The 26,581-nt window shown below is 49.2% G+C and overlaps 1 protein-coding gene across 3 annotated transcripts; it reads left to right on the top strand.

Moving 5' to 3' along the window:
* XPNPEP2 (X-prolyl aminopeptidase 2) lies at nucleotides 1-26,581 on the top strand. 3 transcript variants are annotated; one of them, XM_017663853.3, is made up of 21 exons: nucleotides 1-333; nucleotides 2,558-2,631; nucleotides 4,109-4,219; nucleotides 5,391-5,454; nucleotides 6,383-6,487; nucleotides 6,731-6,817; nucleotides 7,709-7,855; nucleotides 10,494-10,595; nucleotides 11,259-11,340; nucleotides 11,624-11,819; nucleotides 12,608-12,697; nucleotides 13,900-14,009; nucleotides 14,725-14,802; nucleotides 15,944-16,015; nucleotides 17,988-18,048; nucleotides 19,251-19,320; nucleotides 19,787-19,891; nucleotides 20,324-20,383; nucleotides 20,818-20,894; nucleotides 23,697-23,786; nucleotides 24,439-26,581. In XM_017663853.3, the coding sequence occupies exons 1-21, from the start codon at nucleotides 285-287 to the stop codon at nucleotides 24,631-24,633; spliced, it is 2,025 nt and encodes a 674-aa protein (XP_017519342.2). In that variant the 5' UTR covers nucleotides 1-284; the 3' UTR covers nucleotides 24,634-26,581. The 3 variants fall into 3 exon arrangements, with proteins under 3 accessions (XP_017519342.2, XP_017519343.2, XP_017519344.2); XM_017663854.3 differs by lacking the exon at nucleotides 12,608-12,697; XM_017663855.3 differs by lacking the exons at nucleotides 4,109-4,219; nucleotides 5,391-5,454.

Genomic DNA, 26,581 nt, shown 5'->3' with positions numbered 1-26,581 from the left:
CTTTGGACTCTGCCCGGGGCAGGATCACTCCCTATTACTGGTGATTGGGAGCCAGCAGAGACTGCCGGGGGAGCTTCTCCACCCACCCTGACTCCTAGAGCCCACAGATACAGAAGACCAGAGGGGGACTGTCCGTCCACCAGCCAGACGCCTCCTCCCCATCACCAGCCCCCACCCCTTGGCTGCTCCTGCTCTGGAAAGGCCTGGAGGAAGAGGCCAGGGAGACAGCCCCGCCCATTCTTCCCTGCCCCTCCATCTACCCAGCAGTGGCATCTGGAGACCCCATGGCCCAGGCGCACTGGTGCTGCTGCTCATGGCTTGTCCTCCTCTGTGGTATGTGAATCTTGGCCTTTCCTTCCCATGGGGAAGGGCAAGTCCAGCTAGAGAGCAGCTTTAGCCTCTCCCCTCTGGGCTTGAAAGGGTTGGAGTGAGGGCTGGAGCCTAGGTTGTGTCTTTTCTCTTGGTCTTCCTCTCTGTCTTGAGGATGAGAAACTCCAGGGCCAGCTCGTTCAGGCCCTGAGACTCAGGCCAAGTCTGGTTTGGCACCTTTCCATCCCTACCTGTTAAAAAATGATTCTGGCACTTGTTAAAAGAGTAAGGAAGACTTTATTCAAGACTGCTGCAATAGGGGCATTGCAGTAGGGGAGAGAGAGCAGGCTCAACTCTGAATACAGCAAAGACAGCTGAAAACTTACAGCCAATGTATGGAGTGAGGGGTCAGGGGATGGAAAATTACTAAGAGGAGACACCTAGGGTGGGGGAATTCTTGCAAAGCTGGCTTAACAAGATTTTTGCTGAAGGCAGGCCAGGGTGGCCATATATCAAGGGTGGGGGATTCTCTCTAAACTGACTTAGTAGGATTCTTAAGACTGGGGCCATGCAGGCCCAGCAAGGACAGTATGGACATGGAAGGCCAAAGTCAAGTTCCAGTCAAGAAGAGGACTCAGAGGAGCATCACTAAAGTCTGGTCTGTGTCACCCCTGTGGTGTCCTATTTTTCCTCTTTGGTTGCAGCTAGGTGCCCAGCACAGCACCCTCCATGCCCCCTCTCCAGCTGTAGGGAGGCCTCCCTTCCCTTCCCTCTCTGTCAGCCGAACCCTGCTCATTCATTCAGCACCCAGCCCCTCAGCACCCTCTCAGTGCCAGGCCTTGTGCCAGGGAGCACAGAGTGGTTCGGCTATAGAATCTGCCCTTGGGAGCCACAGCTCTGACTCAGAGAAACATAATATGGGTGTTCAGAGAGCATGGGTTGGCTGACTCTTGCTTCTTGTGTTAGCATCTTAGTGCTACCATTTTGCCAGGTATCTATTCCTACAGAAATGCTGGTTCATTTCCTTAAATCAACAGCATGGGTTCCATCTCCTCCTTAAATTTATGAAACCAAGACTATCAGGCAGGGCATTCATGGTGTTAGATGCCAGCCACCCACTTTCCATCTGTAGCTCAACCCACTTGGAAGGTAAAAGTAGAATGTCTCCCTATACTCAGGACCCACTATCCTTTGGGGAGATGCCCCCTAAAAGGCCAGGAGGCTGGAAGGAAGGACAGACTATCAGAGACCAGTGGACTTTCAGGGCAGAAAGGCCCAGAGCCTGTAGGACTTAGCCCAGTGCCTGGCACTTGGTAGGCACTTAGGACATGTCTGCTCCATGGATACTTTGTGACTCCCCTTGAGTCACACCAAATCTGAGGCAAAGCCCAAACTGGAAACTAAGGCTCAATATACTCTGCCCTTACTTGTGGCACTACTCTTCTATGGTTGGCTTTTTTGTACCCAGATGTCTTGGGTTCAAATCCCTGCTCTACTAGTGACTCACTGGCAAAATTTGGGTGAGTTACTAAATCTATCTGGGCCTTGGCTTCCTCCTCTATAGAAAGAAGACAGTATACCTACCTCGCAGGGTTGTTGCAAGTATTAAATGACATACTATATATAAATTATTGAGTTCAGTGTCTGGCACATAATAGGAACTCTTAAAATGCTAACCCACCTTCCCCACCAGGTGATGATGTCAGAATGGTATTGCCTGTCCAATATATTTAAAAAGAGCCTGGAATGATAGACAGAAATTTAGATCATAAAAAATGCACAAATGGGCCTTGAATTTAAGCAAACCCAATATATACAAAATTAGATTTATAGAAGAGTAAAACAAAGGTGGGGTTATTATTTAGTGATATCCTCTAGAGCATTTCAAAGAAAATTTGGTCACAAAAATTTAATTTACACACAACTTTTCTGGTTCAGTAAACCCTGAAAAAAATCCAATTAGATTAGAAGGAAAAAATTGATTTAATGAGCACTGAAACCCATGCAAAACTGGAGATCACTTGTCAGCGGGACAGGTTTCTTTGATTGTGGCTCAGGGTGCCATCCAGTTCAGCCTGATTCCTCACAAAATGTGATTATTTTTATCCTCAAGTAGACTTGGACAGCATTTTGTGTTTCAAATGATGGAGGCCCTGCGGGGATGGGGGAGACTGGGGGAACACGTCCCTGAGCTTTCTAGAAGCTATCTGGTCTCCAGGTGACCATGGATTTTTCTCCTGGTTTCTAGCTTGTGCCTGGGCCCACCCAAAGCCAGTGGACCTGAGAGGAGAGGATGTGAGAAACTGTTCAACCAGCCCTCCGGTAAGACCTCAGCCCTGTCCTGCAGCTCCCCTCCTCATCCCCCACTGGCTCAGTTGCTAGCCTCTCCCTCTACCAGGATTTCTCCTGATTTCCAGACTCTGGGGCCCCTGTTTCTGATTAACATCCCTTAGGGCTGGCAGCACATTCTCAGGTGTCTGATATCCACCCCCATCCTTCCCTCCCACCCATTCCCACAGCAGGTTATCGCCTTCCGTCCAGGCCTGGGCCTGGGCAGCCTTGATCGGGGGAGGGACAGGGCCGGGAAGCAGGATGAGAGGCCCCTAGCTAGCCTTTGGCTGAGGCTAGGCAGATGTGAGGAGGAGGATGGGTGGAAAGAAAACAAAAATTCTAGAAAAACAGCCAAGAGGGAGGAAGACAGAGGGCTAGAATAGCCAATGGAAGGACAAGAGGGAGACCTCAGGGTGTAAAGAGGCGAGAAGGCGAAGCACATTGGAGCTGAAAGGCTGTCAGCTTCCCAGCTGGAGACAGAGGCATTCTCTCCACAGCAGAGTAGAGCAAAAGAGATGCCCCAGGCCGGGGAGGGCCAGAAGGTGAGAGGTGGTGGGCCTGCCAGCAGCCCACTGAGCCTCAGGGCCAGTAGGGTACAGCCGCTTGCAAAGGCCGCTTCATGAGAGCACCGGAGCAGGCCAGTGGGCAGGCAAGCCACATTGCTTTCATATTAAAGCAAACACGGTTGTACCACTGAGTAAAAGGCAAACCCAACCAGCCAACCAAGCAAAAACCCATGCTTTTTATTTTAAAGATAAAACAATCTCTAAAGAAATGTGTGGCTTGGAGGGGATCTTTCAGGACAATGTGCCAAAATGCTGTGGGTACTCATTCACTCACCTCTGCCAGCTGAGACCAGTCAGTGGAACCTGAAGAAGTCCTCAAGGCAGGGTTGCAAGATGAAATACAGGGCACCCAATTACATCTAAATTTCAGATAATGAATAGTGTTTTAGTGTAAGTATGGCCCGTGGGCCATACTTATACTACAACATTAATGTTGTTTATCTGAAATTCAAATGTGACCAGGTAGGTGGCCTGTATTTTTATTTGCTCAGTTGGATGCCCCTAAGGCATCCAGAGAGAGACAGTCCTCCTGGCCTGGCCCAGTGCGAGGGCTTAGACCCCTGCGGGTCTCAACACACCCTCATCCCAGACCCAGGTCCCATTATTGTCACAAGGGGTCCCTCTGCAAGTTCCTGAACCCTTCCAGCTCTACTCAGCCCAGAGACCTTCATCTAGACTGACCCATAACTACAGCTGCTGCCCCATTGCTCCAGGCCCGCACAGTGCCCCACCCCCAATGCCTGCCTAAGGAGAGGCTTGTGGCTCCTCTGGATGCTGGGGGCCCCAGGCACCATTTTCTCTAAGCAGTGTGTGTGTGTGTGTGTGTGTATGTGTGTGTGTGTGGTGTGTGTGTGTGGTGTGTGTGTGTGTGTGTGTCTTGGTATCTTCCTGTCTCCTGTCAGTACCTTCCAGTTACTGCAGTCAACACCACAGTGCAGCTCATAGCCCTCCGCCAGCAGATGCTCACCTGGAATCTCTCTGCCTACATCGTCCCTGACACGGATGCCCACATGGTGAGGGATGGCTTCTCCCTCACCCTTGCCCTCTCTGGTACCCTGCGTCGGCCTCTGAGAACAGGCCACAGATAAAAGGGTGTTAAGGCTCAGAAGATGAAGGCAGAGAAAGAACTCAACGGGCGAAAGGAAGTTGCTGGAGAGCTTGGACATGGCAGTTTTTGGGCAGCTGAAAGAATGTATTCCTTTACATAGGGGAGAAGACATTGCCAAATCTCCTTGACCTCAGGCAGTGAAACTATAAGCAACTTGAGAATTAATTCTGCTCAATTCCTAGATGGCAGATCCAGAATGAATGTTTAGGGCAGCCCAGCCATAGTTGCTTAGAATGTGGGCTAGAAATTGAACTGGAAGAACTCTAGGCTCACATGCAGCCCAGCCCTTCCCATAATCTGATGGATGGAACATTGAAATGATCTAGACTCCAGCCTATATGAGTTTTGGGGGTTGGCAAGGGGAAGGAGAGCAGACAGGAAACAAGACAGTCTGCAGGAGAACTGCTTTTCCCAAAGCAGTGCCCTTGCCCAGCCAGCCACCCTTCCCCACCACTGTTTGCACCTCCACCCAATCCACCATCCCAGCACCAGTCTGTTTGGAAGAGAAGGCATTTTCAGTATCATAAGATGGCTTGAATTAGTTTTCCCATCTGCTGGGAAGGGCTAAGAACCTTGAGTAGGTGCCTAAACTTTTCTAAGCCTCAGTTTCATCTTTGGCAAAATGGGAATAATGGGATCTGTCTCCAAGCATTGTAAGGAATGAAATACAATAATGTGTAAAGCCCTCTGCAGAAGTTTTTATGATGTACCCAGTGTACTGTGCTAGACTGGAGAGTGGGAGGGGACAGCTGGAGGGGAGAACCCCAAAGAACCAAAAAACTTGATCCCATCCCGCACAGAATTTGCATTCTGGCTGGGAGACAAGACTCCTTTGCTGAACAGTCTAGTACTGGACTGTGAGGTTTAGACTCCAGAGATATAGTTGTTCAAAGGAAGGAAAGATCCTGAGAGCTGGGAGAGTTTCAGAGGGTTTCCTGGAAGAGATACCCAGCGTGTCTGGGCTTATAGGACTGGTTGAATTTGACCAGACAGAAAGAGCTGGGATGTGGATGGCGGCCTTCTTGTGTGATCTGACTCCACAAAGAAGGCTAATGATGGTGTTGTTAATTTCCTAGAGCGAGTACATTGGTAAACGTGACGAGAGGCGTGCGTGGATGACAGGCTTCACAGGGTCTGCAGGTGACACCCCTTACCTGAACCCGATTGTTTCTGTTGGTAGGCCTAGAGCTGGTCTCAGAGACCCTGCTGTGGCTGGTTCTCAGCAGCCAGGACCCTAGAACCTAACGTCCAGAGGTCCCTGCTACTCTCTCTCTTCCTTCCCTCCACCATTCCAAAAAGGACACACATCTCATAGCCCACCAGCCACACTTCTGCATGAAGCAGATGGCCCTCCTGCCTTCCTTCCTGTGCTAGCTGGCCCCTGCCACAGCCAGGCCCAGTTTAGCATTCCCTGGGTTCCATTTCTGGGGCAGTCACTACCTCCACATCTAGCTACTAGGGGCCTGCTGATTCCCTTCATAAAATGAATGGCTCACTTGGGGACCAAGTTTTACTTCGCCAGTCCTCTTATGGACAACATCACCTCACATGGCCAAATGAGACATGAACATAGAAGCCCTTTATCGGGTCCCAGTTTCTGAAGGAGTCTCCCACCTGATCCTGGCCCCTTGAATGAAATTCAAGCTTCTCCAGCTGATCCTTAAAGATTCCTTTTCTGCCTGTCCTCAGCTAAGCCCCTGGATTAGTGTCCCTATCAGCCACCAAATCTTGACACTGACTACTACATCATCTTCCCTGAGGGCCCCTACCTGCAATATTGACCCTTTTGGACTGCCAAAAGCAGACCCCGCTTATCCTGCTAAAAGTCCTAATGGCCTGCTTAGGAGGGGCTCTCAACAAAAAACCCAGGATCCCAGGATGCCTGACCCAGGATCCCTTTCACCTGGCTTGCCCCAATGCTCTCTTTAACATCTGCCTCACTCCTTCCAACTGAGGAGATAAGCTTTTTCCAGAGGCCCCTTGTGACATTCCCAGAGCCAGCACCGCAGTGCACATGCACTAACTAAAGCCTTCATTCCCACCTCCAAGTTTCCCTGTTCTGCTCCAGGAAGTGCAGTGGTGACCATGGGGAAAGCAGCTCTCTGGACAGACAGTCGCTACTGGATCCAGGCTGAGCGGCAGATGGACTGCAACTGGGAGCTCAATAAGGAAGGTAAAAGGGCTACACGGACTTGTCCCCCAAAGCCTGGAACCTAGACTAGGTTTGGGAATGTACATGCACGCAAAGCCATGCTGGGCCCCTATGGGAAGCTTGGGAAACTTGAAGCCGTCCTTAACCTTTGAGGCTGATATCAAGGAGGCTACACATGGCAGGACTGTCACAGACAAAAGCCTGCCTGGAGGGCCTGGGGGGCCCTGGAGATTATCTGTACGTTTTTTCCTATTTTTCTCTCAGTTGGCACCAGTCCTATTGTCAAGTGGCTCCTCACTGAAGTTCCTGATGGAGGGCGTGTAGGCTTTGACCCCTTTCTCTTCTCCATTGGTATGTTATTTCCTCAGTCCTTGCATCTGTCCACGCCAGTAAGAGTGACTCAGCTCCTCCGGGATGTAGAGGCATACCTTGGGAGATGAAGCAGCAGGGTGGCTCTAAAGTTAGAATGTTTGATCTTGAGGTTGCAGAATATTTTGCAACAAGGATGTCTCCATGGATTGTGTAATAAAGATATATTTAAAAGAATGAATATAGATTTTTTTTTAAGTCATGAATGCAGAGACCCAACCTAGGACACTCAGGGAAAATCATTAAGCTCTAGCAGATGAATAAGCCAGTATGTCCTTAAATCCAGAACTCTGCGAATTATGGCACTAGAATCACGTGGTAACCCTTTTCTAGAAGGCAGCTTAGAAGGGTCAAAGTTGCTGAGTGGGCTTCTGCATAAAGAAGCAAAGTCCCCACCCTCCAGGAATACAGGTTCCTGAGCTATGGGGTCCCAGACAGCTGGCCAGCCTGTTCCCAAGTGTAGAGTCCTCAGGAATATGTACTGAAAGGCTCCCACTTCAAAACTGGCTTCTTTGCCAGCCTTTCCAATGGCCTGAACATCACCAGTCTTTTGGGCTGTGACATTGAAACTCAGTTAAAGTGGACAGTACCAAAAGGAGAGTTCCCCAGCCAAGCGCACTTAAAAACATGAGCTTAGCCAATTGGTGGTAGGCAGTGTTGGGGTGGACTTGGGGGCAATTAGGCTTTGAAAGCAGGAAGAAGAGGCTGAGAGGACAAAGTCAGGAGGGTCAGACTGCCCGAACAGGCTCTGTGCAGCTAGGGCCCATAGAAGTGGAGCAGGAGGCTGAGTGGGCAGGGCTAACTTTGTGTGAGTTACAGTTTTTCCTGAGGTGTAAACAAGCAGGGGATAAGTGATGCTTCCTGTCTCTACAGGCTCCTGGGAGAGTTATGACGTGGCCCTCCAAGGCTCTGGCATAGAGCTGGTGTCCATCACAGCCAACCTTGTGGACCTGGTATGGGGCTCAGAGAGGCCTCCAGTTCCAAACCAGCCCATTTACGCCCTGCAGGAGGCATTCACAGGTGGTTCCCTAAGCTTCTCCTTCCCAGCTTATAGCAACATGGGTCCTTGCTGCTGCCCCTTTGGCTGAAAACCTTGTCCTAAGAGGTACCAAGACAATGGTTCTTCAACTTTCATGTGCACCCAAATTACCTGGGGTGTGTGTTAAAACTGCAGATTTCTGGGCCCCTTCACCTCAAAGAGTCTGAATCAAAAGGTCCTCAGACCATATTCAGAAAATGCTGGAATAAATAGTATTAGGACGTGCAATGAGAGGGAGCAGAAAAGGAGGAAACAAGGGAGTCATAAAAAGAAGAAAAAACCCCACCCCTTTGAAGAGAGAAAAAGCATGCTATGAGTCTGGTAGTGGAGACCAGTTTGGATTGAATCATTCAAACCTTGACTTTGGGCCCTCCTGTAATAAGGAATTTAGATTTACAATGGCTGCAGTCAGTTGGGTCCAGGGTAGGCAAAGGAAGTCAAAACTCAGCATCAGTCTGTGGCCTAGATTAAGGTACAAGTTTTGGCCAAAGCACAAAAGAAAGTTAATTGGCCCCCAAAATTCTAACATCCATAATCTTGACCTCATTGACATCATCTAAATACATCATAAGAGAACAGTATGCTCTATAATTCCTGTAAATAGTAACTAAAATCCTGACCAGGATTAGGCTATTGATTATGAATCAATGTCTTGGCCACCACCACCTCCTACCTCCCCGGGAATTCTGAATGAGCCAATGACTTGGATTCCTAGGAATATTGGGCAATCTGAGAGGCCCCTTTCCACATGCAAGTCCACATGTACTTCTTGTTTGAAATGGAGTCCAAAAAGCAGGAGGGAAATTTCAAAATAGGGATGATGAAACAAGTTAAAATTGTGCCCAATTTTCTTTATCCGTTCTGATGTAACTTGCAGAATCATTCTTTCTGCATCTCAACACAGTTTTTAAAGGCACTTGCTATCCAAGACGGTTTAGTCATAAATAAAACACATCCCATTCAGATAAGGAAGGGCTCAGTTATGTCAGGAAGGGGAGGGATAAAGGGGAGACCCTTCCAGGGACAGGTGAGAATTCACATGCATTTCGTTGCTTCCCACAAGCTGTTAAGCTGCAAGGAAAAGTCATCCCAGGAGCCAGAGGTGGGCCTGGAAGCCCAAGAACAGAGTTCTTGAGTCTCTAAGCTTTACAGGGACAAGAGAGACTCTCTCTCCAGCAACTCATAGGTTTTAGAGGCAAAGGGGAAAGGGACGAACATGAAAAGTCAGTTACTCAAAGGTACTTGTATGCATCAGACAATTTAAATTTGTTTTCAGTTGTCTCAAAAATATATCACATCCATGAACCTTGGAAAAATAATTCGAAGTGAAACCAGTCAGAGAAGGCCCCATATTGTACCATTATATTTGTATAAAATATGAAGTGCAGGCAAATCCATAGACAGAAAGCAGATTGGTGGTTTCCAGGGGCTGAGGGACAGGGGAATGAGGAGTAACTGCTTAATGGCTACAGGGTTTCCTGTTGGGATGATAAAAATGTTCTGGAATTAGATAGTGGTGATGGTTGCACAATCTTGTGAGTGTTCTTAAAGCCACTGAATTGTGCACTTTAAAATGGTTAAAATGATAAATTTTGTGATATGTGTATTTTACCACAATAAAATAAAATAAACCTTAAAAAGTATTATACCCAAGGCTTTGGTTCTTGTTGAATAGTTTTACCTGTTTGCATAGTTTTTTAATGGCATCAAATTACCTATGCTATTCTCTGAGCCCAACTAGGACTCTTAATGCTTACCACCTTCTGCCAGCAAATTCCTAGCCCTTCCTAGGGACAGACTCTTTATATGCATTACAGGGAGCAGGAATCAAAGATGACAAGTAAACCCCTAGAACCTGGGTACAAGCATCTGAGAAAGTACAGCTCTGTGACACAGTTTTACGGACAAGTTTGGAGACTGAGAATGTTAAGCAAGATAGACCAGTGTCTGTACAGATAGAGTGAACCATGTAAACAAACAGATCTGGATCCAAATCTCAGCTCCACCCCTTGCCAGCTATGAAATCCTAGATAAGTCACTTTACCTCCCTGAAGCCACAATTTCCTTATCTGTAAAATGGGCCAAGCAAGAATTAAAACAATGTACACTAGGTGCTTAGTCCAGACCCATGGTTTATTAAGCCCCAGGGTTACTTCAGGAAGGAGGCTTGAACATGATCCAACCCTATCCCATCACCCTTCAACTAAGGCTGCTCTCCGATCTCTGTTCTACCTGCTTAGAAAGTTATACCAGACTTCCTGTATACCAAGACACCATTCTACATGCATTACAAATGTTAATTCATTTGATCCCCATAACCCTATTGAGGTAGATACTATTATAATCTATCCTCATTTTACAGATGTGTAAAATAAGACACAGAGGGCTTAAGTAATTTGCTCAAGGTCACCTAGCTAGTAAGGCAAAGCCAGGACTTGAACCCAAACAGTCTGGTTCCAGAGCCCATGTCCTTAACAACTACAGAAGTAGGAGTTTGTGTGAAGAGAGTTCTACTTTTGAAGAAGAGGAAGACTACTGACCTAAGGGAGGCTGCTCAGGAGCAGACTGCCAGAGGGAAGGTTTGTCACTTACGGTTTCTTTGGGCTTCTTTGCTTCTAGGGAGCAACTGGCAGGAGAAAGTATCTGCTATCCGCAGCCAGATGCAGAAGCACCACAATGCTCCAACTGCCGTCCTTCTGTCGTCGCTGGATGAGACAGCCTGTGAGTACAGGTCTGCAGATATGGGTGGGCGTCTAGGTCCCCCCAGTCCTCTGGGTCCTACAGCACAAGTCACCTCCCCTAACCACCACATACTCTCCAGTTCTGAGAGCTCCATGACTGTGGCCTATGGGAATTAAGAAGGGTAGGGGGCAGGAGATCATAGCTGCTGAGTAAGGAAGCCAGGAAACCCAGAGCAGGCTGGGGCCAGCCTACAGGCCCCCAGAGCATGAATGGACTGACCATGGTGTCAAAAGCTTTCTATCTCCTGAAGGGAAAGAGGCCCAGCTAACCCCTCTCAACAGCCTGGCCACCATCCCAGGGCACTTACCCTTCCAGCCTCAGCACCCAGTGCAGCCCTATTCTGTCCCAATGTGGCTCAGGGCTTCTTACCTGTCCCCAGCCCTGGGTGTCAGAGATTCTGGAACCCCATGGAAACTGTATGCTGAGAGCTAGCTGAGTACCTGCATTTTTCTGGCAGAAAGGGTCCACAGTGCTCATCAGCAACCCAATGACACCACCCCATCTCCACAGACTGAGAAAATTCAGGGGCAGGTGTGCTGGCAGGAATCTTTGGGGACCAAAGCAAACAGTGGGCATTAATGTCCCATGTGCTTGCCTCAGGCAGATAGGCCTCAAAAGGGCCTCGTCAATTCTCTTTCCCAGGGCTCTTCAACCTTCGAGGCAGTGACATCCCTTATAACCCCTTCTTCTACTCCTACACACTGCTCACGAACTCCTCTATCAGGTATGGCTTTTCCTTGGCTTGCAGTCATGGACTTCCTCCCACTTGCACCCCTTCACTGCCCCACCACAAACCCTGCCCCAAAGTGCAGCCTTCCCAGGAGCATGGTGTCTACCCCAGCAGAAGAAGCTTTTCCTCACCCTGACCTCTTTTATACCTTCTCCAAATCTGGTCTGCTTGGATCCATGGCACAGACTTCCTCTGACCTCTAGGAACAAAGGCCTCTGATCCTTTGTGTTGCCCTTAGAGACACTCAGGACCCTCTTGGTCTTCCCTCCCCACCTAGGTTATTTGTAAATAAGAGTCACCTTCACTCTGAGACTCTGCAGTACCTGAACTTTGGCTGCACAGGCCCCATGTGTGTGCAACTTGAAGATTATGGCCAAGTTCGTGACAGCGTCCAGGCCTATGCCTCAGGAAGTGTGAGGATCTGGATTGGGACCAGCTATACTACATACGGGCTCTACGAAGTAATACCCCAGGTGGGTCTGCCAGGCCCCAGCCTGGGCCAGGCACTGCCCTCCTCCCGCCTGATTAAGTCTCAATCTAAAGTAGAACACAGCCCTTTGGCCATTCAGGTAATGGATCAGTCAACAGGGATGCAGTGAGTCCCCTTCTAGGCCTCCTGGGAAAGAGACAGAAGAAGAGCAAGCTGGGTGTCTGTCCACAGAGAGCTCAGAGACTGCCAGGGAGGCTAGAGGGAATAGGGCATCTTTCCACAGAGACCTCAGAGACTGCCAGGGAGGTCTGAGGGAGTACAGCCTGGAAGAGCAGGGGCTCTGAAGCCACCAAACCTGAGAATGAGTCCTGGCTCTGCTCAGGACTGACAATGCAATGGCCTTGTTCAAGTGGCTTAGCCAGTCTGGGCCTGTTTCCTTATGCGTAAGAGTCCCAACCTCAGAGGACTTCCTCTGAGGAGATTTAGAGGAGATGGTATGTGTAAAGCCCCATGCCTGTTGCCACACAGCTTGTGCTCAGTAAATCATAGCTGTTATGATATGTGCCAGAAATTCATGATGTCAGAACAGCCCATCACCTGGTGAAGGCCAAGCTCTAATCTATCCCAGAGCACTGGTGGGTCCCAGAAGGAGAGTTAAGCTGGACACGGAAGACTGGGAAAGACCTGCATAGAAAAAAAGCACAGACAGGAAGTCATAGCCACTATAGGGAACAGCAAGTCTCCCCTCAGTCAGGCTTGCCTGCCAGTCCTCTTCAGACACTGCTGTGCCCTGGAGGTGCTCCCAGATCCTTTCCTCTCTGCCCATAACAGGAGAAACTAGTAAAAGACACCTACTCCCCAGTGATGATGACCAAGGCGGTGAAAAACAGCAAAGAGCAGGCCCTCCTCAGGGCCAGCCACGTAAGTCCATGGGCAGGCCGACTAGCTTTTGGGGAGTCTCAGTCTGGTGGGTTAGCAAGGAGACCCTACAGTATCGGAAGAGCCTGAAGAAGCCCTCAATAAAATAGAAGAGTGGACACCAAACTCCTGGGCACCCGCCTATGGTTTGCCCCCTTATCCTAACATGGTACAGTGGTTTAGAGCATGGGCCCTGGAGCTACAGTGTCTGAGTTTAAATCCCAGTTCCTCCATCCACCTCCTAGCTGGGTGACTTTGGGCAAGCTGCCTCAACTCTCTGGGTCTTAGTGACCTCATCTGCAAAATGAGGATCATGATAGTCATCTACAGCATAGAGTTGCTCTGAGGAGTAATAAATAAGCAAACATATATACTATGAGGAACATAGAATAAATAGTAATATATAATTAGTATATGTTTAAATATATTATAATGCACATTCATATATTATATGTACATGTGTGTGTATTTGTACATTTACATACATATAATGTATACAAACAAATGTATCATATAATAATTATATACATACTTGTATAACATAATTTGTATGTTATATAAATATATAATACTTGTGTGATTATATAAATGTTATAAATATATAATTACATACAGAAAATACAACTTTAGATATTTTTTTTGCTTGGTGTACCACCTGGCACGTTCCAAGTCCTAAATACATGTTAGCCGTAATAATTTCCTCACCCTGGCAAGAGGATAGCTCACTCTTTCGGATATTCCTGTTAAAATAAGGATAAACTGACTCATTTTGAAAAGCTTTTTCTTATGGAAAATTTTGAACATATACAAAAGTGGAGAAAACAGCATACTGATCCACATGCACCATCACCCAGCTTCTACAGTTATCAGCTCCTGGCCAGTTCCTCTTTGTCTACAACCCCACGTTCATTCCCTCCACTCACCCTCTGCTGCTGGATGATTTTAAAGCAAATTCCAGATAGCAAATAGTTTCTTCTGTTAACACTTCAGTAAGTATATCTAAAAGATAAGAACTTTCTTGAAAACATGACCACACTATGATCAGAGATATAAATATTAACAAGAATCCCTTAATATCATTAAATAGCCAGTGATGCCCTCGCATTTTTAAAATCTCAGCTCCCATAGCAGCCCCCTGATCTCCTTCATCCCGGAGCCCTGGCCACGATGATTCCTCAGCCAGATTCTCTGCTTGCCCACTCCAGGTGCGGGACGCCGTGGCCGTCATCCGCTACTTGGTCTGGCTGGAGAAGAACGTGCCCAGAGGCACGGTGGATGAGTTCTCCGGGGCAGAGTTGCTGAACAAGTACCGAGGGTAAAGAACCACCGCCGTCCGTTTTGGCTGACTAGCTTTTAATGTGGGGGTAGGGGTAAGAAGTGGGGGCTTGGTCTCCTAATTTAGCCGGAAAGAAGACCTTCCTTGTATTTAGGAGCCTCTCCTGAGCAGGGAGTGATTGGTTCTTGGGTGGTGGGCATGCTTCTCAGGGGTGTTGAAAGAGGGACGTGAAGGGCCACAACCCAACAGTGCCCCCTAGTGTCTTCTTCAGGCACGGCCTACTCTCCCCCGGGAAGGCTGACTCAGGCCAGGTAGGGCTCCTGCGCCACTTGAAAATATCAAGTTGGGAAGAGAGGTTCCCTTCAGGCATGCGTCGGTCAGGCCATAGGCAGACTGTAGGTCTGAGGTGCAGGATGCTGCCCCGGAGCTGGGGGAGTTTTCAGATACAGGGAGCTAAGTTTCTTCACTCTTGCTTTACCATGAACTCAATGTGGGACATACAGGCCTTGGTTTCCCCATCTTTAAAATGGAGGTGGATGGGGAAAAATTGGTGTCCCTCCTTCTTTTACCTGAATGCTCTATAAGTGACAGGTTTGAGCCTGGGAAGATGGAACTGGGAGGTAGGCTAGGAGAACCAAATGAAGTCTGGCTGAGGTTAGAGGCAGTCATGATCTTCATTTGTCTGGTTAGATATCCTGGGCCCACTCTGGCCCCTGAGCCCATTCATTGACCATTCCTGTTGTGTACATTCCAGAGAAGAACAGTTCTCATCTGGACCCAGTTTTGAAACCATCTCTGCAAGTGGCCTGAATGCTGCTCTGGCCCACTACAGGTACTTCAGGAGAAGGAATTTTCTAGGGCCCTGTGGGGGATCCTGCTATATGTGCAGGGGAAGGGAGTCTGGAGGAAGGAATGCTCTGGAACTCGAGTGCACATTTAAGATTTGGGGCCTTTAGCACTATAGGGGCTGCAGGTGGGCAATGGAGCTCAGTCCAGGGTTTGGCGTCCTCGGAATTAAAAAGCCTGAGCAATTTTCCCCCAAGAGGCTGGGTCTTTTAGATCTCAGGGCTGGAGGAACTAGAAGGGAGGCAGGTCTACTGCTGAATGCTTCCCCTTGGCTTCCTGTGAGTTATTTATTTTAGCTGGTTCTTAAAACTCATGAGTACACAGTGAGAAAAGTGTGTTCACTCAGCCTGAACCAGCCAAGGTGGGCCCAGGATGTAGGCTAGCCAGATATTTGGCCCCATAGAAAATAAACCCCTGCAGGCCTACCTGATAGAATTTGGGGGACCAAGCCCACCAGAGCCCTCAGCCTGGCCTGGGCACAGCAGGGAGAGGTCAGATGCCCTCCAGGGGCCGGGCTGGCCTACCCCAGAATTCCCTCCTTTGGCATCCCCCAAGTCTTCAGCTAACTTGGCCACTCCCTTCTCCCCACTGAGAGTGGCAGCTCCTCAGCCCCACTAATTCTTGCCCTCCAGCCCCATCCCAGAGTAGCCTTCCTTGCCGTGCCCTGGCTTCTCAGGGCCTCTGCTCTCAGAGGCAGCAGGAAGTTGGAGAGCACTGGGCTGAGCATGTGGGTCCAGGCCCAGCTCCCTCCCAGCTTTACTGCCAGGCCCCCAGGCAAGCCCCTTAGCTTCTTCAGGCCTGCTTCCCCTCATGGGACAGGGGATGGCTTCCTTGGGTGCTTTCTAAGGCTCTCCAGGCTCCTGCATTCTGGGCTTGTTCCTTTCTCGCTCCCTGGGGACCAGGACCTTGCTTGGTGAGGGAAGGATGAACAGATGTGCACTAAGGACATGAGCGGCAGAAAGTGAACACTCTCCCTGGGCCCTTTGGGAGATGATGACTTCCCCAGTGGAGTTATCCTGGAGGCCCTCCCCCCATGGATGAGGGCGTCCTCTGCTTCCACGCAGGACCCCCACCCTGCTCAGTGCACGGTTAGGCCCCTCCTTTCTTAGCAGCTTTCCCCTTCCTAGCCCAACCAAGGAGCTGTACCGCAAGCTGTCCACAGATGAGATGTACCTGCTGGATTCTGGGGGGCAATATTGGTATGTACTCCCCACCCCACACTGGCCCAGCTGTCTTGGCTCAGAAAGCTCTGGCCAGCCAAGAGCTGGTCAAAGCTTTCCCTTCCTGGGTGTGGATCCTTCATCCCAGAAAGGAGAGGCCTGGACTGAATGACCCTGAGCATCCTTCCCATCTTCCCACCTAGGGGTCCCTGCACAGTGGGAAACACACAGGTCAAAACAGGGGGCTGCCCATGCAGCATCTCTGTGAGAAGCAGGAAAAGACTGCTTGCTCAAGTAAAATGTTTTTTAAGCCCACATATTATTACACAGTCTGGACAGCCATGCTTAGCAGCCCTGCCTGGCTGCACAAACAGTGCACCCAAATTCTCACCCATCACGCATACCCTGGACACTGCCAGCACCAGGCATCCTCCTCAGTACCTGATCCTCCAGTGCACAGGTGAGGTGACCATGTCAACTTGGGGGTGGGGGCAGGATCAGGCCTCCAAGAGCAGCAGGCAGGTGAGAGAAGCAACTTTAGGAGACACCCAGAGCACAACTGGGACAGGGCACACCCATCAGCATGGGTATGTGTCTGTGAGTGGGTATGTGTGTATGCTCTTCTGAGTATGTGCATGACCATGTGTCAGGTTACATAAGAGGGCACTCTTCCCTGCTCCAGGACTCTATAGTCTGTGTGTTCATCTATGTACTCTTGTTAAAATAATATATAACTATGAAATGAATGGCACCCCTTTAGATGTGTTACCCTTGTACAGTGCACAACCTGAACACCCAGACATGACAGCCATGCAGAATAGGTAACACCATTCCTTCCAAATGTGTGACCAATCATTCACACAGGAACTGAGATGAAATGAACTGGGAGATGTTCTCAGTAAGCTTAGGGGAAAAGAAAGGGAGTGCTGAACTGTTGGAGGTGCAAGAAGTAGTTTTGAACAGTTTCTCATCCTCCATCCTATAGAAATGGTAAATGTGCCAATGACAAAGGCGCTTTGCTTGTTCTTAGCAGAGGTCTGGGAGCCAGTGTGGCAGGTGCTCAGCCTAGCAGCCTTTGCTACTCACCAGTTTGGCGCTGTGTGTGCTTGAGATCCAATGAGCAAAGAGGAAGTGAATTGGTGGGCGTGTTGCTGAATTGGGGCATGTTCAGAGCAGGGTGAAGCTGGGGAAATGGGTGCCTTACTTCCTCTTCTCTCCTCCTGAAAACGTCTGCCATGCCCTGTGATCTGCTTCCAAGGAGGAGTCTCAGTTCCCTGGGACCATTTCTTCCCTCCTCCTCCTCCCCCAGGGATATCCCTGGGGGTCATGTGGGTGAAAAGCTGCAGCTGGTGGTTGGGAGTCAGACATTTTGGCTTCTGGCTTCAGTTCCCTGGAACTCAGCGAATCTCTGGGTTATATCAATGTCTACAATGGAGAAAACCTTGTGGCTGGCAGTCAGTGCTTGCTCCAGGCCCGGCTTCACTGAAGCCCGGAGTGGGAGACGGCTCGCTACCTCAGCTGCCTCATCTGTGAAATGGGGATAATGAGGCCTGCTCTGCTACCATTCCTGGGGAGCCGCAAAAGTGTCCTATAAATGGTGAATAACTATCAGAATGTTATCATCTCTCTGACCTCAGTTTCTCCATCTGTAAAAGTGAGACAATCCCCCCTACTTCCCTGAAAGCCCGGAAGAAGCTTTGCTTTCAGAGCCAGCTTGAGCCAAGGAAACCCGGGTTTACAAAACAGAAAGGACTGGTAGCAGAGCAAAGAATGTATGTGGGGAATCAGAATGCTCAGACACCACAGGGATTTCGAACTTGCAGAGCCCCTTCATGCGCTGATGCCGAAGATGGGCATTTGATGATGTCAGCTATCCCCTTCCTTTCAACCCCATCTTATCCCTGCCATTCACACCGCAGTGGAAAGCACACAGGAAGCTCATAGCCATGACCATGATCCCTACCCCCAAGTACTCACCAGAGCTGGACAAGCTGATTTTCCTTCTCCATAGGGATGGAACCACAGACATCACCAGAACAGTTCACTGGGGCACCCCCTCTGCTTTCCAAAAGGTAAGCAAGTGCTGGACCCAGATTTCTCCTACCCACCCTCATTCAAGGGACACCCAAGCAGTCATTCTGCCAAGAGCCCTTTCATTTACAGAGGCTAAAACTGAGGCCCAGAGAGGTTAAGTAGTTTGCCCCAGGTCACACAGCAAGTTAGTGCCAGAAAACTCAGGGCTCCCAGCTACTTCCCAGAGATATTTCAGGCCACCAACGGGGCCTCAGCTCAAGCCTATCATCATCCAATTTCAGCAAATCAGTGAACAAATATTTATCTAGTGCTGTCTGTACACCTAGCCCTGTGCTCAGCAAAAAGGAGAGAGGCATTCCAGGCAGAGAGAAAATGGCACAAGCAAAGTCTCAGAGGTGGAAAACTGCTGGAGGCTTTCAGGGAGCAGTGAGGGCTGGTCTGCTGGGGGCAGAAGCTGGGACAGGGTCTGTGTGTGCTTTGGGGCCTTGGCAGAGGGTGGGGGACAGAGAGCAGGGGGCCACATTGACACGTTCAGCAGGCAGACTGTGGCTCAGATATTGTGCTGGAAACAGAGAGAGAGAGGGAAAAATCAAATGTTGGCCAGTCCTCCAGGAGCTCACAGTTTAGTGGGTTGAATCCACTGCCCCAGGTTATCATTCAGGAGTGAGCAGGAGAAGAGATCATTGTCAGCCCACTATCAGGTCCCCCAAAACTTAAGGCCTTAATTAAAGGACATCATGATAATGGCCATAAGGGTGCTGACCTCTATTTCAGCACTTACCTTTGGAGCACCTTGTGTGCATGAGCCTACCTATCACTCCCAGCAACCTTGTAAGCTAGTACTATGATTATCCCATTAGACAAGGAAACTGAGCCAGAGAGTGGTTCAAGTTCCTTGCCCAGCGTCTCAGGATTTGGGAGTGGCCAAGTCAGAATTCCAGCCCAGGGAGTTTACCTCCCACCCCCTACTGTCAGGCCTCCGCTCACCACCATGTACAAGCATCCCTATGGACCAGCCAAAGAGAACTGCATGGACCAAACCCCAGCTTTGGGCAGGTCCTGCTCAGCCTCCTGTGGCCATCGTCTAGAACCTGGGTGACCACACATGAGCGTGCACTTCCCCCACCAACACAGCCCCCAACAGGCCTGGGCCCACACCTGCATGCACACAGGCAGAGCAGCTGGGGAGTCCCAGGCTCCTCCTCTCATGCACCGCATTACCTCTCCCTCTCCTCATCAGGAGGCATATACCCGTGTGTTGATAGGCAACATCGATCTGTCCAGACTCATCTTTCCTGCTGCTACATCAGGTGGGTTTTGGAAACCAGACTGGACCCAGCCCACCACTCTGGGAGGATAGTGGGGCAGGGATTATATCATTATCCCATCCATTGTATAGATGAGAAAATCTAGCCCAGAAAGTGTGCCTCACCCAAGGTCAGACAGAAGGTTAGTGGTGGAGCCAGGCCTTGAACCCCGGCCACCTACCTCATAATCTAACAGGGTAGCTCAGAGGTGAGGGAGGTCACTATGGGCTGCAGCAGTCACAGAGGAGTCCTGGAGGAAGAAGGGCATTGATAGATGGGGAAAATTGTAGTAGAGTCATCAGTCCAAGTAATGGGTACAATGTGGATGGAGTACACAGGAGATAGTGCTGCTACCCTGCCTGTCTGGAGCCACTCTTTGCAGGTGCCATCCTGGTACCTGGGTCTGGGACAGAAGAGCAGGAAGGGGCCAAGTGGACAGCCTGGATCCAGCCAACTAATTCTCTTCCAGGGAGAATGGTGGAGGCCTTTGCCCGAAGAGCCCTGTGGGACGTTGGACTCAATTATGGTCACGGGACAGGCCACGGCATTGGCAACTTCCTGTGTGTGCATGAGTGTAGGTGCCTCCTTAACACTGCCCTGGGGCCCCCCCTCTCATGAAAGAGTTAGAGCATTTCACAGGTACAAAAATGAGCAAGGCCCACAGATATGCAGTGACGCACCTGAGGTTACCCAGTGGTGGCAAGTGACGTTCCACAGCATAAGAAAGAAATGCTGGCAGCCAGCCACTCCTGCTGCTTGCTTGGCATCTGGGAGGGCCTCAGAGACAAGAGTGGCAGGTCAAGGCCTAGCAGCTGGCTGGCATACCCCAGAATAATAAAAGCCAGAGCCAATCTGACTTATACCAGCCCCAGGCAGACAATGATGCAGTGGACAAGGGCTGCTAGAGATGCCCATGGACCCAATTTCCTGCTCTTTCCGGAGCCCGCTAGTTTCTCAGCCAGTGAGTACAGAAGAGGTGACACCATGCTTACATCTCCCTTTTCAGGGCCAGTGGGATTCCAGTACAGCAACATTGCCATGGCCAAGGGCATGTTCACTTCCATCGGTATGGCTCTTAGGCTCTTCCACCCCCTCCCACTCCCAGCCTAGCCCAGGACTGCAGTCTAGGGAGCACCAGCCTTCAGGGAGCACACCAGGCACAAGGCCGCCTGTGTTCCACCACTGGGCTCCCTCACCACCCCCATCCCACCCCAAATGGATTGTCCCACCCAAACCCCAAGCCCCTTCAGTCCATACGCTCATTGTGCCCTTGGGAGTTGGCTCCTGGCTGTACATCCAGACTCCGCAGTCTCTGGGCAAACACTGGGGTAACAGGACAGTGGCACACAGGGAGATGGAGTGGAGTACCCAGGTGAGGTACAAGGGAGGGTCAAACCGGCAGGTTGGGGGCAGTCGGGCCCTCAAAGCCACTCCTTAATTGATAGAGGCAGCATGGGCTCCCCCTCCTTAATGCCCACCAGCATTTTCTGTGTCTCCCAGAACCGGGCTACTATCAGGATAGAGAATTTGGGATCCGTCTTGAAGATGTGGCCCTCGTGGTAGAAGCAAAGACCAAGGTAAAGTGTTATGAGATGCGCTGGAGGTATGGATGGCATGGCAGTGACTTCAGGCTGCATGGGGCATAAGGAAGGTCAGAGAAGAAGGGCACTTGATATGTGGGCATGAATTTATTTGGAGTCTTCTTTGGCTCCAGAAAAAGTCCATAAATCAGAGGTTTTCAAATCTGTTTACACATTAGAATATTAGAACCATCTGGAGAGCTTTTTTTTTTAAATGCCAATGCCCAAATCCCACTCTAAACCAAATGAATTAGTATCCTTGCCCTAAATCATTGATTCTTAATGCACATGATAAGTACCATGGGAGCTTGTTAGATATGAAGTTTCCACATAATAGCAACCAACAAGATGAAATTTCTAGATATAAACTTAAAAAGACTTACCTGGGGAAACTCTCTACTAAGGGACATAAAAAAGATTTAAATGGTACTTTCTAGAAAGGAGCCTTGATGTTATAAAGATGTCATTTCTCCCTAAATTAATCCATAAATTCAAGCCAACCTCAATTTCAGTGCTAACTAGATGCTTTGGTAACCTCACAAAATGATAGTAAAGTTTACTTGTGAAAATAAACATGCAAAGATGGCTAGGTAGCTAGGAAAATTCTGACAAAGAGAAGCAGTAAGGAAAACCCTTCTAGATATTAGCACATATGATTCAGCAGCCGTAACTAAAACAGGATGACACCAGAGAAAGGAGGGACACATATAACAATGAAACAGAATGGTTAGTCTGGAAACAGACCCTCTAATTTCCATAATCAAAATGGGAATTTAGTTTGCAGTAAAGATGGAGTTTCAAAGCAGTAAAGAAGCCAGATTGTTTAATAAATGGGCAGGGGATACAAATGGCTCATCGTTTGGGGGGATTAAGCTGAAGACCCTCACTGGTATACCAAAAAAAAGTTCCAAACAGATCAAGATTTAAAGGTGAAACCATAAAAGATCTAGAAGAACATCTATATAAATCATGTATCATCCCAATGTGGAAAGGGGCATTTCTATGCAAGACTCAGAAACCATGAAGAAAAAGATGGATGACTTATGAAATTAAATTTTAAAATGTCTATATGGAAACAATACCACAAACAAAAGTCAAGATGTATGACAAATAGAGCACATATGACAGAGAAAGGATGAACTGCCTTCTTTTACCATGAGCTTTTACAAATCAGTAAGACAAAAAGAGGGAAAACAGAAAAAAAGAGGCAAAGGAGATGAAGAAGCAATTCACTAAGATCAACACAGATGATCCATAAATGTGAAAAGATGCCCAACTTTATTCAAAAGAAATATAAACTTCGAATTATAAAACAAGACACAGGGATGAAAAGTACAGCATAAGGAATATAGCCAATAGCATTGCAATATCTTTGTATGGTGACAGACGGTAAGTACACTTATGGGGAGCATTTCATAATGTATATAATTGTCAAAATACTATATTGTACACCTGAAACCAATATAATGTGGTGTATCAATTATACTTCACTAAAGAAGAACAAAGTTAACTGTCTGAAGACATTTTTAAATGCAGTCAATTTCAACCTAAAAAAGAATGGATAATACAAATCAAAACAATTGTTTTGTTTTCAATTCAAATTCAATTTCAACTCAAAAAAGAATACAAATCAAAACAACAAAAGAGTACCATGTTTTGCTTACCCAACTGGCAAAAATGAGTATGTGGGGAAGTGGGCAGTCTCATACACTGCTGGGGGAAAGTACAAACTGGTACAGTCTTTCTGGAAGGGAGTTTGACAATATCTGTCAAAATACCTATTTAAAATGCCTGTACATTTTGTCTCAGCAATGCATCTGCCAGACAGGAACCTTCTGGACATAGTTCCAAAAGGTCACCAAAATGTTTGTTTATAGGTTGATGTTGATTGTAATAGTATAATTGATGATATTGTAAAAATTGATGATAATAGTAAAAAAAGTGGAAACTGTGTAAGTGTCCATAACTGGTTAAATAAATCATCATCCACATGCCTTGGACTCTTACATAGCCCATAAAAAAGAAGAAGGTAAATCTTGAGCTAATACGGAGTGCTCTCCTAGGTTTACTATGGTGCGGGGGGAGAAAGCTCAGAAAAGCGTATATGATAGGATCCATTTTGCATGAATTTTAAAAATATACACATATGTATCCTGTATATGCCTAAAATGTATTTAGGAAGGAAACCAGGCAGGGAAGAGACTTTCAAATTCTATTGTGTATCTGTATTTGTAGTTCGAATTTTCTAAGCACATATATGCAACAGCTCTCTGGGAAATGGAAATTATGGGCTGTTTTTTTTCTTTATACTTATCTCCATATATAGATCAGTTGACAGATACATAAACAGAGATATCGGTGGAGATAGAGACATAGATTAGGTAGATAGATATAAAAAACTAATAACTCATATTAAAATTGAAGTGTAGGTTCCTGCCCTAGCCCTGCCCAGATTCTCACCCCAATGGTCTGGGGAGTGAGCCCCAGAATCTACATATTTAACAAGCTTCCTAGGTGCTGTGGATGCACACACTTTGAGAAACTCAGACCTAAATCCAAGTTTCAGAAATCTGGAGGGAAGCACTGAAGGCGGGATGCTAAGTGGTAGACTGGGAGCCAGTAGGGCGGTGAGGTGGGAGGGTGAGCTTGTGGGGTGGGGAGAGTTGCCAAGGGGACTGTAGGAGGCTCAGGCCTACCCTGCGACTCGGCCTGACAAAGCTCAGTTCCCTGCCTTCCTTCAGCCTGGCTCCTCCTCCTCACTCATTTTCCTGCATTCCCACCTGCCCTGTGGCTTCCTAGTACCCAGGGACCTACCTGACCTTTGAAGTGGTGTCCTTGGTGCCCTACGACCGGAACCTCATCGACATCAGCCTGCTCTCCCCCAAGCAGGTGAGTGCCCCTTAGCACTGTCCACCCTTCAGCCTTCAGGTCAGTGAACCGCTGACCACCTCCTCTCCTACCCTGCGCTTCTCTTGCCTCTGCACTCCCTAACCCAAGACCCTCCACCCCTTCCCCTCTCCATGGAGGGTCCACACTGTTGGCACCTGTAGGCACACACTGGGGCAAGCCTCTCACACTTGCCAGAGACCCCAGAGCTTCTAGAACTCCCTAGTCAGACCAGCCTGTCCAGTTCACCAGTAGTGAATTCCTGGGGAGTCTGAGATTGGGTCTCTGGACTCTGCCACCTCAAGTCCTAGAATTACCAGCAATCCCTTCCCCTTTCTGGGCCTCAGTCCCGTCTTCTGTGAAATGGGGATAATAATACCTGCCATTCTTCCTCTCATTCCTGGGCCTGAAATCCACTCCCTCCCCACGCCTGCACCCTGAAAGTCACTCAGACATTAGTCACCTAGGCGAATTGCCTCTGAAAAGTCCCAGTAGCCTGATGATGGCTGGAGACTTATGGGTATCTGTGGGGTACCTCTGGGTACCTGGGCCACGGTGAGCCGCTGGCATGCCATAGCAGGGGACTGGATGGAACCAAGACCTCACCTTTTGGCAGCTCAGCCTGGAGAGGTCCTCACCTCTCTGACCTTTGTAGCTCCAGTACCTGAACCACTATTACCAGACCATCCGTGAGAAGGTGGGCCCTGAGCTGCAAAAGCGCCAGCTGCTGGAGGAGTTCACATGGCTGCAACAGCACACGGAGCCCCTGTCTGCAAAGGCCTCTCCAGCTGCCTCCTGGGCATCTCTCTTGGCAGTCTCCACTCTTGCCATCCTTGGCGGGAGCTTCTAGAAGCTTGGGATTCCCTTGCTAACCTCTTCTCCCTCAGCTTCCCTCACCCTGCACCACCTAAGCCCCAAGAGCCCCTACCAGCCCCTCACCTGGAAACCATTGCCTTAAGCCTCCTTCTACAGAACTGAACCCCAGGGGCACAGGGCTTCTTGGCCATAGGCAGAGTTTGGGGCCCCCTCTGAGCTTCCACACCCCACCCTCAGCTCCCAACCCCTATCCCCAGGATAGGAGAGCCAGCTAGTCCTTTTCCTTTTTTGAGCCCAGTAGGCCTAACCTATAACCTGGCAGAGCCTGTAGCGTAGCCACTGCCTCAACCTCTCTACTAACCACCCCCCCCCCCGCCAGAGCCCCTGGGGCAGCCTCACCCTCTCACCACCCCCTGGTTATAGCCAGAGCTGTTCTCATTCACACTGGCTCTTGACTTGGTCTTCCCACCCCACTGAGGCTGCCTCTGGCCACCCCCACCTGCTTCTGGCCTGACAGTGGCCTCCTGGCTGTAGCCCACAGGTGAAAGGACATCAGCTGACTCCAGGCTCCCTGCTGTGCCTGTAGAGGGAGAAGAGGGGAGGGTCGCTAAGTCCTCTGGTTGCATACTGCCACCCAGGGTCAGGCAGTCAAGCCTGCCCCACAGGAGAGCCCATAAACCCTGGGTGGGCCCCATGTCAATTGACAGGGGAGGGAGTTAAGCCATTGGAATTTGGCTACGGGTCAGGAGGGAATGCCTGGAGACTCTGGAATATGGCCCTTCCAGAAGTTGGGACTGGCCTGAGCAGCAGTACCCAATCACTATCCCAGACTTCCTGACACGTGGTAGCCCTTTTAACTTTCAGAGTGCAGCCACGCAGCCATAGTGACAACGCTATTAAATCCTCCAGCATCCTTTGGGTGACCTTTAACCTGTGTGGGCAGAGTCTTGGTTCCCCATTTTACAGATAGGAAAACTAAGCTCATCGTGGGGTGGGACCTGCTCAAGGACACACAGTGTTTGGTTGGGACATGGTAGGGTCGAAATGGGCTAGCAGACCGAGTTCTTTTGCCCTTCCTGCCCCTTCCGAGTTTGCTGCGCTTGCTGTTGGGGACAGGGGCGGGGGCGGGGTGAGGGGGAGATTTCTCTGGCCAGCCCAGCCGTTAGCCACCTGGGCTCACATCCTGCTAGATGCTTAAAACAGCCTGGCAACAAAGCCTGCCTCTGAGTTTTGCATTGTGTCTGCTGTGTTGACCGGTCTGCTGTTATCTGCGGCTTTTGTGGTGCCCAAGGAGGAGGTGGCAGGGGGCAGGGATGTGAGGTTCCCAGAAGCTCGGCTGGGGAGCACAGGCACTTGAGAGTGTGCATGTGAGCATGCGCAGGTTTGTATATTCACATGCGTGCCACGCTGCGCCAACCACCTCCTGTGCTAAGTCTATAACCTTGTGGGGCGGGGGGAGGAACTGAAGATAAATAAATGCCCCCTTGGGCTCTGGTCCTTGGTCTTGTGCTGTAGGACTTGTCAAATGTGGTCCAGGAGAGTGGGGGCCAGAACATTTGCTCAGTGGAGTGCAGTCAAGATGGGGAGAGAACCAAGTTTCTGGGACCGAGTGCTGAGCAAAGACACCAGGCTGAAGAGTCCCCCCAGCCTGGGACCACCCGGCCTAGTTTGCTGAGTGTGAGGGTGACCTGTGACAATCATCACTGCCGAGGCTTGGGTCCAAAGGCCCCAGCTCTGAGCTATCCTCGCTGAGAGCCTACAGCACCTGACAGCTGGCTGAGTCACTCGCTCCCTCCCCTGCTCACCCACAGTGGTAGTTGCTACTAATAAAATTCAAGTCGTCATCATGTCATCACTACCATTTACTGAAGGTTTAGTGTACCAGGCACTGTGCTTTATAAGCATTTGTAAATTTTATTTTATTGTGGTAAGAACAGTAAATATGAGATCTACCCTCTTAATAAATGTTTAAGTGTATAACA

Source organism: Manis javanica, chromosome X, assembly GCF_040802235.1.
Source record: "Manis javanica isolate MJ-LG chromosome X, MJ_LKY, whole genome shotgun sequence".
Taxonomy (NCBI): Eukaryota; Metazoa; Chordata; class Mammalia; order Pholidota; family Manidae; genus Manis; species Manis javanica.
This window is presented reverse-complemented; position numbering and strand designations above follow the sequence as displayed.

Coding starts and splice junctions, on each gene's coding strand:
- XPNPEP2 (XM_017663853.3), top strand. CDS start 285: ATGGCCCAGGCGCACTGGTGCTGCTGCTCATGGCTTGTCCTCCTCTGT. Junction 14,010..14,724: donor TTGCTGAACAAGTACCGAGG/GTAAAGAACCAC, acceptor TGTACATTCCAG/AGAAGAACAGTTCTCATCTG. Junction 16,016..17,987: donor GATTCTGGGGGGCAATATTG/GTATGTACTCCC, acceptor CCTTCTCCATAG/GGATGGAACCACAGACATCA.